At 55.2% G+C, this 18,035-nt stretch overlaps 1 protein-coding gene across 4 annotated transcripts in view; it reads left to right on the top strand.

The window, feature by feature from the left end:
- Window positions 1–8,002, top strand: part of VIPR2 (vasoactive intestinal peptide receptor 2) — a 69,797-nt gene extending 61,795 nt beyond the window's left edge. For 2 of the 4 annotated variants that reach the window (XM_047848876.1, XM_047848878.1), the window contains 5 exons: window positions 47–107; window positions 1,575–1,644; window positions 2,151–2,242; window positions 5,250–5,379; window positions 5,453–6,170. In XM_047848876.1, coding sequence (XP_047704832.1) covers window positions 47–107; window positions 1,575–1,644; window positions 2,151–2,242; window positions 5,250–5,379; window positions 5,453–5,782 — 683 coding nt within the window. In that variant the 3' untranslated portion in view covers window positions 5,783–6,170. The other 2 variants (XM_047848877.1, XM_047848879.1) reach the window with 2 other exon arrangements.
- Window positions 8,003–18,035: the final 10,033 nt, after the last annotated feature.

Raw genomic sequence — 18,035 nt, 5'->3', positions numbered from 1 at the left:
CTGCTAACTAGTGCGGGGTTGGGGGGAATCTGGTGTCTTTCTGCAGGCATCCCCACCATCTGCACAGGCGCATGGACCGCGGCCAGGCTCTCCTTAGAAGACACAGGGTGAGTGCTGTGTTCATACCTCTGCCCTTAAAATCAGATTGACCTATGCTGGCTACTTGCTGGCATCGTTACGTCTTTGGAAACTAGAAAGAAGCTTATTATCTGCTTGGAAGGCAGGTTTGCGTTTGCAGTGGCAGCCACGCGGAGAGTAACGCGGCCATCATTTGAACACCCCCCATGGGGAAGACCTTGACCTTCACAAGGGAGGAATTGTTTGGGGCGGGAGCGTTTGGAGAAGATGCGTGTGAGGGATGGGAACTGAACCAGGTCCTGCGCGAAGGTGGGGTTGGGATAATGCAGGCAGAGAGGGGAGGAGCATCAGGTAGGAAAGCAGTGTTCACAAAAGGGAACCAAGCAAAACGCAGGCGCTGTTTGCCCGGAGCCAAGTATGGAGAGGTGACCAGTTGAAGACCAGGTTGAAATGGCCAGCGGGGGTGCAGCTCTCTGGGATAGCTGTTCTCTAAAATGCAGCCTGAGCAGGGCCCAGAGCTCCTCTGTTTCACATACACAGTGAGCTGGAGCATGGCCCCACACTCAGGTGCCACCGGTCCCCCCCATGAATGTTGTGCCTCATAAAGGGTCCTCAGGGTTTACCACTTATCTACTGGTAACAAACTGCCCTGAAACTCAGTGGCTTACGTAATCACAGTTTACATGGTGTGTTTCTGTGCACATGGCACTCTTCTGGCCTCAGCCCAACTTGCTCACACACCACGGGCACCTGCCGGGTTGGCCGAGAGCTGGCGAGTCTGAGGCAGCACCAGCCGGAAGGCTCCCTTCTGTCCTGCAGGTTCCAAGGGCTCCACATCCTTCTGCCAAAACCAGCTAAGATTCAGAGGCATGGATTGGTCTCTGCCCTTGCTGGGAGGGGCTGCAGAGCCCCACTGTGGGGGTGTGGGTGACAGATGGAATAATGGAGACACTTGCAAGCACCCCATCCTAGTTCCTACCGGGGACCACCCTCACGCTGAAGACCGAGAATGGAGACACCCTGCTAGACAGACACTCCTAGCTGTGCCCGCCTCAGTTCTTCCAGAGCCATTTTGACCCTTCATTCAAGATACAAATACAGGGGCGCCTGGGGGGCTTGAGTTGAGCATCGGACTTCGGCTCAGGGCATGATCTCGCAGCTGGGGAGCTCGAGCCCCACGTTGGGCTCTGTGCCGACAGCTCAGAGCCTGGAGCCCGTTTCAGATTCTGTGTCTCCCTCTCTCTGTCACCCCTCCAATCATTATTTCTCTCTCTCTCTCTCAAAAATAAATAAGCTTAAGAAAGATACAAACACAAAACATTTGGGAGGTGAGAGGAAATTAATTTTCAGGAGAGAAACTTCCCTTTTCTGATGTTGGCTGGCGTGAACACGAGCTACGCGTCAGGGGCGAGGCCACAGGCAGTGCACGGACCCTTGTGTGCTTGGTTTGTGGATGAATCAGAGGTAACATGATTTTCCTTCTCTCTTTTCAATAGTTGCTGGGATACCAATGACCACAGTGTTCCCTGGTGGGTTATACGAACACCAATTTTAATATCTATTATAGTAAGTAATTCCGGTATCGAAACATGAGTTATCCCTTGGGTTGCACATTTGGGCAGAGAAGGAGCCCCTTTCCCTGTACTGAATATAAATAGCCCTGTTCTACTCGGTCTTGGAGAACCGCACACAAGCGGCCCGGCCCCTTCCTGCAGTCACAGAGGTGGACTCGCCCCCCTTCAGGATGAGATCTCAGTGAGGGTGGGGGCATCGGAGAGAGCTGCACGTTCCCCTGTGGGGAAGGAGACCTGTGGGAGTCACAGTCACCAGGTCACAATGGTAGGGCTCACTTGCTTTTCCCTTTAACATCTCACATCTCAAATTCACTTGTGAGACATGAGGCAGTCAAGAGACAAGGCTGCAACTTTGGGGGAGACTCGGGCTGGGCAGGGCTCCTGAGCTTCTGCGGCAGGTGCCTGGAGCTCTGTCCCAGGCGAGGAGATGACCCAGGGGGGCTGACACATCCTGGCCACACCCACCTCACATACAACATGTTGTCTCTATTTGTGCAGGTCAATTTTGTCCTTTTTGTTAGCATTATACGGATTTTACTCCAGAAGTTGACATCCCCAGATGTCAGCGGCAATGACCAGTCACAGTATAGGTGAGTATGTGTGTGGGTCCAAGGGCTGAGCTGCCTGGAAACCAAGACTAGGGAGGACGGGCATGTATGGAGAGCAGAGACACTAGGGTCCTGGGTCTGTGCACCAAGAAACGGCCCAGGTTCTCCCCCTTCAGGGGCAGGACTGTGCTCGTGGCTAATTCAGCAGTGTCTTCTCTAAGGGGGGTGGGGGCGGTTGCCATGGTGCCATGGTTATTATTCGGGGCAAGCCTCCGTCTTTCATTTCAGCATGGATATCCTCTAGTGAGCTTGCTTACCGAAGCATTTGCCCACTTTTCTGTTTTGTAATCTGCCTGTCCTCCTTGGCCACACATTATTTGTGTTTTATGCTTAATTCTTCCTCCCCATCAGACCACGCGGTTCACACTGGCACCTAATGCCAGGCTTGTGCCTCATAGTAACTCACGTTTCTTGGCTGAGTAATTACATGAAGATGGTAATCATCTTGGGGAAGAGAGCAGAGGCTAAGTAACTCACCCACAGTCATCCAGCTAATTAACGAGGACCTGAAGACTATAAAAGAACTTAAAGATTCTATAAATTTCTATCAAGAATTTATAAAGAAAAAGTAAAGCCCGCATCTCTGTTATAAAGTGGACACTGGTGTGAAGTGGTTGGTCTAGCCCGTGGAAGCCTCAGGATCAGGTAGACCAGGTTTGGAATCTCACCCACCCAGAGCTGTGTGACCTGGGCAGGTTATCTGACTAGTGGCCGGGGGTGGCCCCACGCAGTGTCTCCTTCCTCTCCACCCTTTAGACAACAGGAGTGGACCTAGAAGCCAGACAGGCAGCATCTCTCGTGGTCAGAGGCCCGGTGCTGGGTTTACAGACCAGCCAGAGGCCTTGGGGATGTGATTCCACTGCTCTCTGCCTCAGTTTCCTCATCTGTAAAGTGGAAATAATAGTAATTGTCACTAAGGTATGAAGATTAACTGAGTTAATATTTTAAAGACATTTAGTCCCCGGCACTAGTAAGTATTGTGGGGAAGTCTGGTAAACAGATACATCTGCCTGTGCCCCGGGGCATGTGAAATCCATGGAACCACTTTCTCTGCCCGGCCCGTCAGAGGAGGCTGCATAAAAGGCCAGACCTAGAGATGGGATCCCACATCGAACCACGAAGGATAAACCTGGAGGTCCTGGAGCCCACCCACACTTGCAGCTCAGGGCTGGGACTGTTCTCGGTTGCCCTGGAAACTGAAATTTTGATTTGGGGACAGTCTGGTCTAGCTCCCATGCTGACCTTTTCTGCGGGTTCTTTGGGAGTGTTCATTAGGTAGGTCTTAGAGATACTTGTTTGTATTTTAGAAACAAAAATAAGTAGGGAGATAGAATCCGTTCTTTTTCCAGGACAGCAAAAAAGGCAGAGCATGTCTGTGACGCTGACCTCTGGTTGTATCTTGATGTCTCTTCTCTGTAACTATTGTTATAACGTAGCAGTAACAGAACAGGACCAGTTTCGCTGGAAGTCCCTCTAGAGACAAGCATCATAGCAAGCTGCCGAGGTGCATAGTACAGGAGGGCGTTCAGACAGGCTCCCGTCTCACAGTGAACTGAAGGACACAGGCCCCCACACAGCCCCGCCTTCTGTCCACAGGCTAATGCTGAACCAAGGTGTTAAGGGCAGCAACCTTGTAAGGTTAGACGTCTGGGGCTGTGAAGGGGCAGTGCTTGCTGATGGGCCGTCCTCTGCGACGAGGCCTAGGTCATACCCCGGGCTTCTGGGGTTTGTGCAGATTGCATGAAATAAGAGACACCCTGCTTTTTGTAAATGCCACAGGACGTGGTATTTTGTTGTGAAGGAAATCAGAAGAGATGGAAACTTCCAGAACTTACATCCCAGGCTCTAGGTGCTAGCTTTGAAGCATGTGCCTCAAAAATAGGTAAAGAAATTCATGACTTTTTCTAAGCATTGGGTAAGGTCAATGAACTAGAGAAGGTCGGGGGGAGGGGGGCCTCCCCCCTCATCTCCCTCAGCATGAGGCTGCAGGGTGTTCATTAGGGCGTCTTGACCTGCACGCACATCACCAGGTGGCCTGACCGGCCTGGGGCCAAGACCTTCATTCTTGACCAGCCCCGACTTGACCCCAATGCTCCTGACACAGACGTTGGAGTTGCAAGGGTCAAATTTGGCCACACACTGGAACCAGCCAGAACTCCCAGGGCCAGTGCTGCCCACAGAGACCTGATTTAATAGGAGTGAGGAGGCTGGACTGAGCTGTTTGAATCCCTGCATGATGGTCACGTGCAGTGGTGAGAGTTCCCAGCTCAGAGCAGTGGTTCTCAAAGCAGGGTTCCCAGTCAGCAGCCGTGGCACCTCTGGGAATCTGATAGAAATGCAGATTCTCAGATGACACCCCAGACCTCAGAGCCGGCAGCCCGAAGGTGGAGCTGGCCCTCCAGGTGGCTCTGGTGCGGCTGAGGCTCCAGAAGCACTGGCTTGGAGACAGAGACTGTGTTTGCTCAGGGGATGGGGACGGGGACACAGACAGCAGGTGCAGCTGTGGGGAGGGCAGAGGCGAGCCCAGCACATGATGCAGTGAGCGGAAGATCTGCTTTCTGGCCTGACCGGGGAGGGCGGGAATGTGACGGACAGAGGGTTTGCACGGGCAACACAGAACGCGTGGGACCCAGAGCGTGGGTCGCCGCCCTGCTGCCACACGTTGCGCTCAGCTGCACCCCTGCTGAGTCTGCTCTTCTGATCCCAGAGTAAAACTCTGCCCTTCAGGTGCCGGTGATGGGCCCCGACCCCGGGGCACTCAGGCCCCTCAGGCCGGCGTCGCAGTTGGCGAACTCGTCGGGACATCGTCTCAGAACTTGCCCGGGCATGCTCGTTTTCCTCCCCACGTTGGCACACCCCGACCGTGGCGGGGGCGGGGGTGTCGCTTAAATCCGTGAGATACGAGGCCCAGATGGGGGAGGCCCTGGCCGTGGGCCTGCGTGCACGTGACGGCACAGGCCTGAGCTCGGCGCCCTTCTCTTCGGTGCAGGAGGCTGACCAAGTCCACTCTGCTGCTCATCCCCCTGTTTGGAGCGCACTATATGGTGTTTGCCGTGTTTCCTACTGGCATCTCCTCCAAATACCAGATACTGTTTGAACTGTGCATCGGATCGTTTCAGGTACACCTGGGAAGGGACCCTGCCCTCCCCCCAGCTTGGCGAGTGGCCTCTGACGACCCTTTCTCATTTTCAGGGCCTGGTGGTGGCGGTTCTCTACTGTTTTCTCAACAGTGAAGTACGTGCCCTGTCACAGCAGGTGACATTCAGCTTGTGCAGGATTTCCTCATGTGCCCCCCCCCCACCTGAACGAGGGTCCAGGTCTGCTGTCGGGCAGCCCCAGTGCCCCAGACGGCCACGGCCGCCTCCTTCTCTCCACACCAGCAGTGCCGGTCGCCCTGGCCTCCCCCGGCCCTGCTCGGGAAGGCTGGGTGGTCGAGAGGGACCCTGCCACTCTGCACGGTCACCATCTTGCTCCTTGACCCTGGACATGGGGCCGAGTGGGGAGGGAGGGACACACAGATGAGAATCCTGCTCCCTGAGTTCACAGCCCACATCTCATCAGAACGTCCATGCGTGAGCCCCTCTGAGCCCTGCTCCGCCCGCTGAATGCCATTTCCCACGTCCTTCCTGTCCTGCAGCTCTGTGTACCTGCTCACCACATCCCTCTCCCTTCCATCAGTTCAAACACCCTTCACCTCTGTCACTGGGCTCCCGAGCACCAACTCCCCACCCGATGTCAGGAAAACCCCCGGTTCCTTCTGTTTTGTCACCTGTCTTCCTGGAGCCCGTTGTTGGGGTGGCGCCTTCTGTCGGGGCCGACCCGGCCTGCGGGGCCTCTCTCAAGGGCACCCGAATTTACGTTTCCAAGCTCACACCCCGTGTGACCCCCACTTCCTCATTGCCTTGCCCTCACCTCAGGTGCAGAGTGAGCTGAAGAGGAAGTGGCGGGGCTGGTGTCCGAGCCAGCCCTGCGGCCAGGACCGCAGGTTCCACGGCTCGTCCGTCTCGAGGAACGGCTCGGAGAGTGCCCTGCAGCTCCACCGGGGTTCCTGTGCCCCGTCCTTCCTGCAGACAGAGACCTCGGTCATCTAGCGTGCCACCACACTGCAGACTCCCCAGAGCCCTCGGGCCTCCCCTGGAGCCAGCACCGTAGAGAAATCCTCCATAACATGATGGGGCTGGCCTCTGCTCACCCATCACGGGACTGGGTTACGTTGTAACTGGGTCTTAAATCCAGTTAGTGTTAAACTCCAGCAGGTAGGTCATTTTGCTGGTAATGTCGTCTGGCCAAATAGACCCATTTTCAAAGAGAACAGGGAGACAGAGACGGCCCCTGACCAGAACTCGGGTCCAACTGTAATGGGAAGAAATCAAGGGGGTTTTCTCATCTCGATGCCAGTTCTGGGCAGGAGGCAGTGGCCTGACCTGGGGGCTGGGCCCTCCCTCTGCATGACCCCCACCGCTGGCCGGTCCCCACTTGGCAGCCCTCTTGTCTGCAGGACTCATGCACAGAAGCCCTTTGAGGATTTCCGTGAGACTCCGGCCAGTCCAGGTGGAACCTGCCCCTGCTGGGCGCCCCTGCTTTTCCCCTCCTGCCCCAGGGCCTCCTCTCCCTGCTTGTCTGCCAGGATAGCCGGCCTGGCCCAAGGAAAGTGCAGAGACAGCTGTCAGATGATAGCAGGAGGGGTGGCACATCACCCCTCAAGGGCACCTGCGCCCTGTGAGGGGCCCTCAACCACTGAAACAGACTCTTCCTGAGGCCACTTCAGGCCTCTTCCCCCAAGAGCAGTGAGAAGGCTGGGCTTGTGGGATCTGGTCATCGGGGCGACAGAGACACTAGGCATTTTATTTAGTGGGAGCAGAAACTTATTCTCCTCCTAATGAAAATCATCTAACAGTCATTTCTGTTTAAATGGAGAATTATTCTAACAAAATATAAAAATGTGTCGAGCGCTTCTGTCCAGAATTGACAAGCAGCCGTCCTAGCTTCCAGTTCCCTTGATGTCTACAGACTTGGGAGAGAGGTCTGGGTGGCTGAGCAACCACAGAGGGAGCAGGAAGTCAGCGAGCAGACTGAGGCCACACTGTCCCGGCCCTAGCCCTGCACACCCAATAGACGGGCGTTCTGCCCAAACCCCGTCCGGCTGCTGCACTCAGTTCCTCAACCCTTTGTATGATACCGCTGCCCCCCCAAAATGAGGCCACTAAGTCTTCTTCCTGAGGCACCACAGACCGAGGCCACAGGGCCAACGGCCTCGATGGCAGGTGCCAGGGAGTGGGGTGGGGCAGACGAGGGCAGGCCAGAGTGGAAGCCGCTAGTCTTGGGTCCCGCAGCTCAAGTTGGTGTGTGTAAAAGGCCTGGACAGACAGGGACGCAGAGCGGCTGTGTTCAGAGGCCACCTGGAGCCAGGGCCCTCACCTCAGATGATTTACTGTAACCGGGTCCACGTGACCAGCAGAGAGCCAGACCCAGGCTTATGAGGGGCCGCAGGCTGTGCTCCTGCGTTAGACATGCACTGGCCATCCAGGGACCTTCTCCTCAGCCGGCATGGCCAAGGCCCAGTGAGGCGTCGACCGGTGTGTCTTGCCTGGGAACGGGAAGGGGGACGGGAAATTGAATATTTACTAACAGCAGGAGCTGGTGGTCTAAGAATCAACATGTGTCATCTTAAATGTTGTCATTGTGTATGGAACACCCACAAGTCACATGTGGAAACTTCAATAAAACCCCATTTCCTATCTGTAGGCTGGTAGACTCACTCTGCAAGTCCTGTGGTCCTCTGGTCTCACACTGATGAGAGGTTGCACTTTTTAGCTGAGCACCATCACCTTCAGGGGAAATCCACACCTAAAGCAGAGCTCTGATAGAGGAGGGAAAGGAGAAGGCATTGGCACCTTCACGGCCGCTGGAAACAGCCACCCTTCCCCAAGGCACTTAGGCCGCCTTCCAGGACATCCTCCTTAGAGCATCCTGGTCCACGGTCATCATGACTTACAGTGGCCCCAGCAGCCCCGGGGGTGAGGGCCCTGCACACACACAGGAACCCGAGAACCTGCTGACTGGGGGCAGGGCCGACACACGTGTGCACGCACATGTGCGCGTGTCTGCACGCTGACCCCAAGCCTCACGTATGTCACAGGCAAATAAAACCTAGCTCTGGCACACTCCCTGCTCACCCAGACACCTCCCTTCAGGAGGACTGCCACACACCGCTAGAACTCAGACCTGCAGGAGGCCAGACTAGAAGCAGGTGAGACGGACCAGCTCGGGCCGAGTTTCCTGCGAGCAGAGCAAGAGGGCGGGAAGGAGAGGCGGCTCGGTGCCCGGTGCCCGGCCGAGCCCCAGGCCTCCGGGTATCCGTCTGTTGTGAGCTATTGGCGGATGGAAGGGTCCAGTCGCTGAGGGGAAGGACACCGGGGGGAGAGGGCGGGGTTGAGTGTGCTTGGGGGCCGCCCTGAGGAAGACCCCGCCTCTCCACCGACGGCAACGTGTGCGCGCTCCTTTCTAACCACGAAAGGCAGTTTTCAAGTGGCCTTTTTTCAAGCTACAGAAATTAAACGGAGGCGTTATGGAAGTTCAAATATTATAGGCAAATGTCACCTACAATGTGAAAAATCTCTGAATTCCATCTCCCATCTGCCCCTCCCTTTTCTGGAGGTAAATATTATGAGTAATTGATATTGTTCCCAGTCTGTTTATGCAAACCTCTGTCTCCCGCTCTCCTTTTCGTCTTGGTCGTCGTGGAAATAAGGTCATATTCTTGTGTAGAAGCTTCTGCAACTTTCTTCTTTGGTTCAGACACATTGTGTGGCTCTTGCCTGTGAACCTACAGTCAGGCCTTGTTTTTAACAACCGCATGCTGTTCCATGGCACGGGGCGTATTGGTTTGTCCCATCCACGCCCGCCAATGGACGTTTCGCGGTTTGGCGAGTGCTTGGACGTTTGCCCTCATGCTCCCACAGCGAAAGCTCCCGGAAGAGGAAATGCCAGGCGCAGGCACACAGCTCCGGGCAGCTGCAGTCCCTCTCGCCAAGGCTGTGGTCCTCACCCACGAACCCCAGCATCACGACATTTCCTCTCTTCCTGGCCCCCAATCCGCCTGCCTTGAGGCACGAGGGTTGTGAGCACTTCTTTGCTCCTGATTTAAGGCAGAGCCTCAGCCTGGCCCATTGACGTTGCGGTCAGATGGCCAGCTCCTTTTCCCTCCTGGTGGCCGCCCCACCTCAACACAGGTCCGCTGAAATTTTACGGATTAACTTCTTTAGTCCTGGGAAACGGGGACAAGACACAGCAGAGGCCGTGGGAGATTTGCGTCACGACTGCCAGGTACTTGAAGAGGCACCGCTTGGCTTGTGGACCTTGCAAAAATATGTAGGGCATCTTTTATACACAAAAGTGTTCTTTGGAAGATGGGAAGAAAGATGCCTGCTTCCTTCGTCCTCTCTAAAGGTTTCACAGGGAAAGTGGAGTGGGCAGAGGTGGTCGGCAGGTGATCTCCTCGCTCATGGAAACAGCCCCACCTCTGCCTGCCCAGGGGTGTCCCAGACGGAGCCCTGAGTGGCAGGTTGGAGCGTGAACACTGACCCCCCAGAGCTAGCACAGGACCTTGTAAGATTCAGGATCATACATATCCTCTCATGTACTGAAGGTTGCAGGTAATGAAGCCAAAGAAACAGTCCACAAACTCAGTACACCTTAGAAACACGGCTTTTATGGCTTAACTAATTGTGAATCTGGAATATGCAAACTTTGTTATTTTCAAATCATAACATAAATAGAGTCCTTTCAGACTTGAAAACACACTACACTAAAGCCCACTACCAGGGGACTCATGCTTCTGCAGAGTTTTACCTAGTGTGGGTAGATTATGGTCTCCCAAACCGATTAACCTGCAGTGGAAACCCTGATCTGTTATTAGCTCTATGGAAGCTGGACGTGTGGAAGGCACAATCTCCATAAACTTAACTCCAGTTTTGCATGTTTGCATGAAGCACACACACTGTGCGGACGGGATGCATTTCCATGCTGCCTCCCTGTTGCCTCTGGACAGGGTTTTGGCTGGCTTCCCGCATCCTTCTCTTCCCTCCTTCCAAAGAGAGCTCCTCCTTGTCAGACAGCCTCTGGGGCTTTGAGATGGGGAACCGCAGGCAGAGGAAAAGGCCCAGAGAGGCCTCCGTCTGGGCAGGGTTGGTGGACACAGCCTAGGAATGGTGTCCGTGCTGTAAGAAAACATGTGAACTACTCAAAATTCCTTTAGATGCATGGACTTTGTGCTTTTTTTTTTTTAAGTTTATTTATTTTGAGAGAGAGTGAGAACCAACTGGGGTGGGGCAAGGAGGCAGAGGGAGGGAGAGAGAGAGAAAATCCAGCTCTGTGCTGTCAGCACAGAGCCCAATGTGGGGCTCACAAACCGTGAGATCACGACCTGAGCTGAAATCAAGAGTGGGACACTTAACGGAGCCACCAGGGGCCCCGGACTTTGTGCTTTTGATCCCATAGAACACTTCCCTGTGAGTGAAACCGCGGCTCACGGACCGATGAGCACATCGGGTCTGCGTTGTGCCTAGTTACCCACATGTCCGTTGTCTGTCGGTGCATCTGAGCCTGTGACTGCTCACGGCCTTGCAGAAGACAGCACCTGCAGTTCAGCAAGGGAAAGAAGGGTTTTGAGGAAGAAACAGGCCCTAAGTGCCGTGAGAGGGGATATGTGGAATGGACAGACGAAACGTAGGGCCGACATCGCTAATGCTTGCGGAAGGGCTCTACTCAGCTCTGCGGAGGAAGGCAGGCGGACGGGCAGTCACCAGATGCTCACAGTGGGTGAAATGGGCGCTCCTTGGAAACCCGGGAGATTTCCAAGGCTTTTGAGCTGCGGAATGACATGGCTGAGGCAGTGTTTCGGGAGGTGAGTTGGTGGGGGGGCGGGGGAGAGGAAGGGTCCTGTATGGACATCCGTGCCCTGGCCTGTGCAGGATGGGGAGGAGGGCAGGGGCCAGTGAGGCAAAGAGAAGGGGAACCACACCCTTGGCAGGGCGGCTTAGCCAAGAGGTGGCGCCGGGACGGCAGAGGAGTCCCTGGACGCCCATACGGCAGTGACCCACGCTGCTGACAAGAGACTGCGTGTTCATGCCGTTGCTCTGGCACTTTTAGAATAAAATGAATGCATTTAAAAGATTCGTCTGGGGGCACTCGGGTGGCTCAGTCGGTTAAGTGTCTGACTCTTGATTTCGGCTCAGGCCATGACCTCACGGGTCGTGGGTTCAAGCCCACGTCGGGCTCTGCACGGAAGGCTTGGGGTTCTCTCTCCCTCTGCTCCTCCCCCCTCCCCCCTCCCCTCTCACTTTCTCTCCCTCCCTCTCTCTCTCGAAAACGGAAAATAAAAATAAAAAGATATTAGTTGGCTTATGGAACTAACAGCCTTTGGTTTTTCCTGCCCTGTGGAAGTTTTTCTTAGAAAGGAGGGTGTCCGAGGGCCTGGGTGGTGGGGCGCCTCCTCCTCTGCCTGCCGTGCTCACATAGGTGCATCTCAGACCCACTCACACCAGAAGGGACATGGGGGAAAGACAACCGACACCGGAGCACCTCACATGAGTTCGGACAACCCCAAACCAAACTGATTCTACATGCTCTTTTCACTGACCTGTGAAACCAGAAAGAAATCTGTGCATAAAGACCTACTCGACTGGGTCCAGGCGAGAGCAAAGAGGGAGCGTGACGCATGAATCTGAGTCGCACCCGGCGAGCTGCTCTCGGCTACACGTGCCCTCCGCTTCAACAGACGGTAGCTCCACACTGAGACCCCAGCGTGACCACCTGCCCCCCCCACACTCTGCTGTCAACGGGCTCCCAGGAGCAATGTGATTTTAAGTGAGTCACACCCCAGAATCCTATTTGGGGATTAGCCAAGAGGTGACACCAGGATGGCAGGCGCCGTGAGGGGCTGTGAGGGGAGGGGTCCGTCGTGAGAATTACCCTCCAGGGTCAGCAGACAGGATTGCCGGCCGAGGTCTGGAACGGCGAATCAAGACAGAGGTGGCAAAGCCCCACGGGAGGGAGGAGAGCTTGGGCGGGACAGTCACGCCCCAAACACGAGGCAGGCTGGGTCCCGAACCGCCTCAGAGCACCGTGAGGGTGGCGGTGTGGCGCTGTGCCCCCTGTGCCGCAGGCACCGCTGAGAAAACCCGTGAGGCTGGGCCCAGGTGTGCCTCACGGACCCTGTCACCGGGGCCCCCGGCGACCCCACAAGGAGGGAAGGCGAGTCCTGGGTCCACATCTCTCAGCACATTTGTCCGGCCGGCCTGCTCGCCCACAGTGGCTGCTGTGGGGGCCGAGGCAGGTTACCGGGGATGGCAGGAAACCACCCCACATCGTCGTAGTGCTCCCAGACTCTGGTCAGCACCACACACTGATGACGTCCCTGCCACCGGGGGACGGCGTCCACCCTTCGGTCAGCACGGCCCAGACGGGCGCTTTGCTCGGGCCTCGAGGTGAACGTGCCCCCAGAGCTGGCACCACAGCAGCCCTGCTCTCAGCCCCCACTGCGTGCCTGCCGGCCGTCCAGCTTGTTTGGGGTGAGAGCCGATAAGGCGATACATAAAAACACCAGTCCTGTAAAGGGGCCGGGGGAGGGGGAGTGCCTGGCTAAGCATCCGACTCAATTTCAGCTCAGGTCACGATCTCAGGGTTTGTGGGATCGAGCCCCACGTCAGGCTCCGTGCTGACAGCATGGAGCCTGCTTGGGACTCTCTCTGTCCCTCTATCTCTGCCCCTCCCCCACTTGCACAATTCTCTCTCTCTCTCTCTCTCTCTCACTCTCTCTCCCTCCCTGTCTCAAAAAACCCACCAGTCCTGTGGCCATCCAGCCAGTGTCGCACTGGCCCGTCACACTAAGGTCTCCCTAGGCTCCCCATGCAGTTCCCTCCTGTTTCTGGCCCTGGACAGGGTGGATTCCCTGCATGCAGGACGGTTCTTTGGATGTGAGCACCCGGCAGAGGAAACTAGAAAGGGGCACAGGCTTCAGCTTCCTGGGGGTCTGTGCTGGGACCTTCAGGCAGAGTTGAAATGCACACGATGCTCCTGGCCCACGGCGTCAGCACTGCCCTGGAGAAGCCGCAGCGTTTGCAGTGGTTTGGGTTAAGCTCCTGACTAATCTGGGCCTCCTGGCCACCCTCCCGCCTATTTTGAGGACCGTCACACTCCCACTCATGTGGCCCCTCCACCAACTCCTTGCCCACGTGCACAAAACTCATGAAGACACATGACTGGGCTGGCCGGCCAGAGACAGTGGGAGCCTGAGGCCGAGGACGCGTCACGGCAGTCTGGGTCTGGGTCAGCGGGGACGCTCAGGAACCCTCGGTGAGCAGCGCAGCAGGCTCCGGGCAGCCCACCTTCGGGGAGGGTGGTGGGCAGACCGGCTGGAGAGCTCACTGGGGGCGGCTGCAGAAGGGAGCCCCTCAGCTCCAGGAAGCGAGGCCTGCTTTCCACCAGACGCCCGGGGAGGGCTTGTGGAGAGGAGGTAAGAGAGAAAATCAACTCCAGAGCCCCCGGGGCCTGGGGGGACATGGGGAAGCATCTCTGAGAAACTTTTTGAAAATATATGTAACTGCAGGTTGAAAGAATGATTGTTTGCAAAGGGAACGAGAGAATCGAGATGCTTGACTCGCCTCTGAATAAAGTTCCTGAGAGTCCATCCAAGCCCCAGCCCCCTTTCCTTCCCCTTTGGATGTGGGGAGGGTCCGGTCGATGTTTGCCGCCCCAGCCCCCGTTCTGGCGTCAGCGCCCTGGTTGAGAGATGGCTGGTGCTCCATCCGGTGACAAAGCCGAGAGGTGTCTTCCCGTGGGATCGGCCACACCGCCCTGCAGCCCCTCTGTCCTTCCCTACTCTTCCAGAAAGGCCCTGAGGCCTAGTCGGTTTCAGCCAGTGTTTCAGCACTCCTGCAGGGTGCACGCTCCAGAGAACAGGAGTCATTCCGGAGGCAGAAAGGGGACAGTTGGACCAGGAGCCCTGGGACTTTCTCACGTAAATGAGAGGGGAACCTAACAGGCACCGGAGCCCGTTTGCTCTCTGAGGGCCTCCTGCAGCCTTCCTGGTTCTCAGCCCTCCCCCAGGCCCACCTCCGTCCAGGGACAGCTGATCAGAGAGGGGTTAGTGAGCACTTTCCAGCGGACAGGATCCCAGGGGCTCCAGCCGTTCCCAGGACGGGTGAGGCGGCACGTGCCAGCTTGTCGGAGGCCCTACAACTGCATGGACGAGGGGTCCCCGTGAGCGGCACAGCCTGGGGGTTAACAAGCAGACCCTGGGTCCAGAGGACCCACGTGTGAGCCCTGAACTCCCTCCACCTGCTGGACCTGTGGCCGGTCCAGGACTTCTGAGAGGATGCGGTTAACTGGGGAAAGCCCTGGAATCGGTCCTAATCCTAGTAAGAGCTGAGGGTTAGCTGTTGCTACTTCTTAACAGAAGGGAGGTCCATCTCCCTGTAAAGAGCTTATAAGTAACTAAGAAAAATACCGACACTTAGAAAATGGGACTTATGGAAATGTTCCTTCCAGCTAGTGTGAGTTCGTCTCTCGGGGTTTTCCCTAATCAAATATTCAGAGTTGTGCAAAGGGATTCACGTACAAGGACTGTCATCGTGAGGGACCTTGGATGACGTGGTACAGGACTGTCATCGTGATGTTATTTACAGTATCAGTGTCAGAGAATTGGAAGCAATAAAAATGTTTGATCGAGAAAGGGTGGTGAAGTCAGTTGTGGTTTAGACTCTGAACGGAGACTCTGACGTGGGAGAGGTCACCGCGAGGAGCACGAGGGCCGCGTGCCAATCCTTCCGAGAAGCGCAGGGAGTCAGCCACATACAGGCCGGGCACCCTGAACAAGATCAACATTATGGGAAAGAGCTACATGTGGGCTGGAGGAACAAGTAAGCGCCCTGTGTGATGGGAGGGGCATTCACTGCCTGAGGCAGCTCCCGGGTCCGACCTGAAATGCGCACCCGTGTGCGTCCCTGTAGTAACCACCTGCCGGGCACACCGTGAGCAACGCAACACAAATTAGTGAGCCTACTATGCGCCTGGCAAGGGTATTAAAGGACGAAACGTGGCCACCCGGTGATCAAATGTACTGGAGAAGGAGGAGGCCACCTCGCGTAACACGGTCTCGGCCACAGTGCACACGACGGCGCATCTTCAGGTACGCGGTGCCTCTTCCTGAGCTCCAAACCCAGATCTCCACCCGCGTGTCCCACATCCCCTGACACGCCGTCCCACTCTCAGCAGCCTCCCACATCAGAATGACAAGGAGTCAACTCGACAGGAAGACAAAGTCCTAGATGTGCAGGCACCTTATGAGCCTCAAGACACGTGAAGCAAGACGGACAAAACTAAGAGAGGAAATAGATAAACCCACCATCATAGCTGGAGACTTAAACACACCTCTCTGTCTGGAATTGACAGAAAAAGGTTATAAAAAATCAGTAAAGATGTAGACAAATGTGAATAATATTTACCAAAAATATCAACCAAATTGGCCTAATCAATGCAGAGTACTTTACCCAGAAACGGCAGAAGGTATATTTTTTCAAGTACACATTGAACCTTGACCAAAATACACCATACATTAAGCCATAAAGCAAGTCTTAACAAATTTCAAATGAGCGAGACCATACATAGTAGGTCCTCTGATCACAATGGAATTAAACTAGAAATCAGTAACAAAAAGAACAAGGAAATATCCAACAGTAAGTTAAGCAACTCATGTCTGAATAGATCAAAGAAGGAATCATTAAAAAAAACTATACGATATTTTGAACCAAATGAAAACAAAAGCATAGTGCATCAAAATCTGTAGCATACAACTAAAACAACCCTTGGAGGAAATTTCATAACTTAAACTATAGACATTAGGAAAGAAAATCAGAGAAGTCAATGAACGACCTTGCTTCCACTTTGCGAGAACACGTCAACAGCCTCTTCCCCAGTCTGTCACTCCTCTGCCCTGACAAGCCGGAAGCCCTGGAGTCTTCCAGAATTCTTCCTTATCCAGCCCCCCCCCGCCCCCCTCCCCCCCCCCCCCCCCCCCCGTGGCCGATACACCCAGGCGTCTTCCTGCTACGGCCCGCCTTCTCCCTCTCTCATGCTGCTCCGCGTTCCCCTCTTTGTAGCTTCACTATCCGCGAGGGGCCACAGCAGCAGCCTCCTAACTGGTCTCTCAGCCAGACTGGCCCACCGCTACCTGTGCCCCAAAGCAGCCGCAGAAACCGCTCCCTGGCGTGTCCTGCGGCGGCGTGGGGCCCAGAGCCCCGTCGCCTTGGGTAGCCCTCCACCACCATAAACGTGGGAGTGTCGCAAAAGCCTCACACACGTCCTCTGCTCCCCCCACACGGACGGGCCGGCGACCCCCGCCACAGCCGCTCTGGCCCCGGCCGGAATGCCCTCCCCCGCCGCACCACAGACAGATGGCCAGTCTCTCTCCAAGTCGGATCAGCCTCCGGGAAGTCTTGTGTCACGTTTCCTGGTTTGCCGTTACCCCCCTCTGTGCTGCTCGTCCTTCGACTTCTGCAAACCTCCCGCACCCGTGGTGATAAGGCTCACCGGGGAGGTCCCAGGCTCCCTTTTCCGCTGGACTCTGAGGTCCTGAGACAGGAATGAGGTCTCGGTCACCCTGCATCCTCATCCCCGAGACAAGTCACTGCAGAAAGCGGGTTCCCATCAACTGGCCCCATAACTATTGGCGGATGATGGCTGAGGAGAGCAAGCTGCCTCCAAAAGTATGTAGGGATCTGGCCCACGTTACAAGGTAGCACCTCACAGACGTATCCCTTGGGATTTTTAAATCCATGAGGTGGATGCTTCAGAACAAACTGGCCAACAGGCTCCTGCCGGTTTTATTTCCAATCAGGTGCATCGTGCATGGACACTTTCCTCTGCGGGGAGTGAGAAAACAGCTACTTAGTAACAGACTTCCTAAAGACTAGCCTCAAGAGAACTTTCCAGGAAATACAGATCCCAGTAAATTTTAAACCGGCTCTTCACAAATGTTTCGGGTGCTTGTTCTGCACGTGCACAGAGGAGGCACCTGTACCTGAAGACCAGCCGCCCAGGTGCCCCTGGGTCCACGGGATGCGGCCTCAGCACCTGGGACTTCACAGGCTGCACAGCTGTGCCTGGTGACAGGACATCTAGGGAAATCGAAGCCGGAAGAGAGGCCAAAGCCCTTGGGGGATTTGTGCAATTACCCGTCCTTCTTCAAATTACCCGTGGAGAAGGGGCACGGTGACCTCCGGTATGCATCGCTTAGGAATGCGGACCGCAGATTTATTGACATTCACATATGTCCTTAAGAAGAAAAATTGGTTTTTTTTCTGAAGGGTTCGAGATTTTTATTAAAAGTTTCCATGAGGATAGCCCCCAAGGTTGGGGGGGTGGGTAGCGGGCTTTGGCCGGTCTGGGCAGCTCATGCTAGATCAGGTCAAGATTATATAGGCCTTGGGCTTACTTCCTTGGAAATACATTTGAAAATATTCAATTTTACAAGGAACAAAAATTAATTTAAAATACAGTGACTCATTTTTTCAAGCATGTCACTTTGGTTCCTATCTGTCTTAGCACAAGATACTTGTTGCTGTGGCAACCGGTACGGAATGAAAAATAATCAGTCCAGAAATTTCAGAGTTCTTCCTCAGAGCAAAAGTTCCTGGTTTTGTTTTGATGGGACCTTTTCCTTAAGATCATCCTGTTCTCAAATGGCAGGTGGATCTGGTTTGGAGCCAGAGTCGAA

Source organism: Prionailurus viverrinus, chromosome A2, assembly GCF_022837055.1.
Source record: "Prionailurus viverrinus isolate Anna chromosome A2, UM_Priviv_1.0, whole genome shotgun sequence".
Lineage (NCBI taxonomy): Eukaryota > Metazoa > Chordata > Mammalia > Carnivora > Felidae > Prionailurus > Prionailurus viverrinus.
The sequence above is the reverse complement of the archived record's forward strand: the minus strand, read 5'-3'. Positions and strand labels throughout refer to the sequence as shown.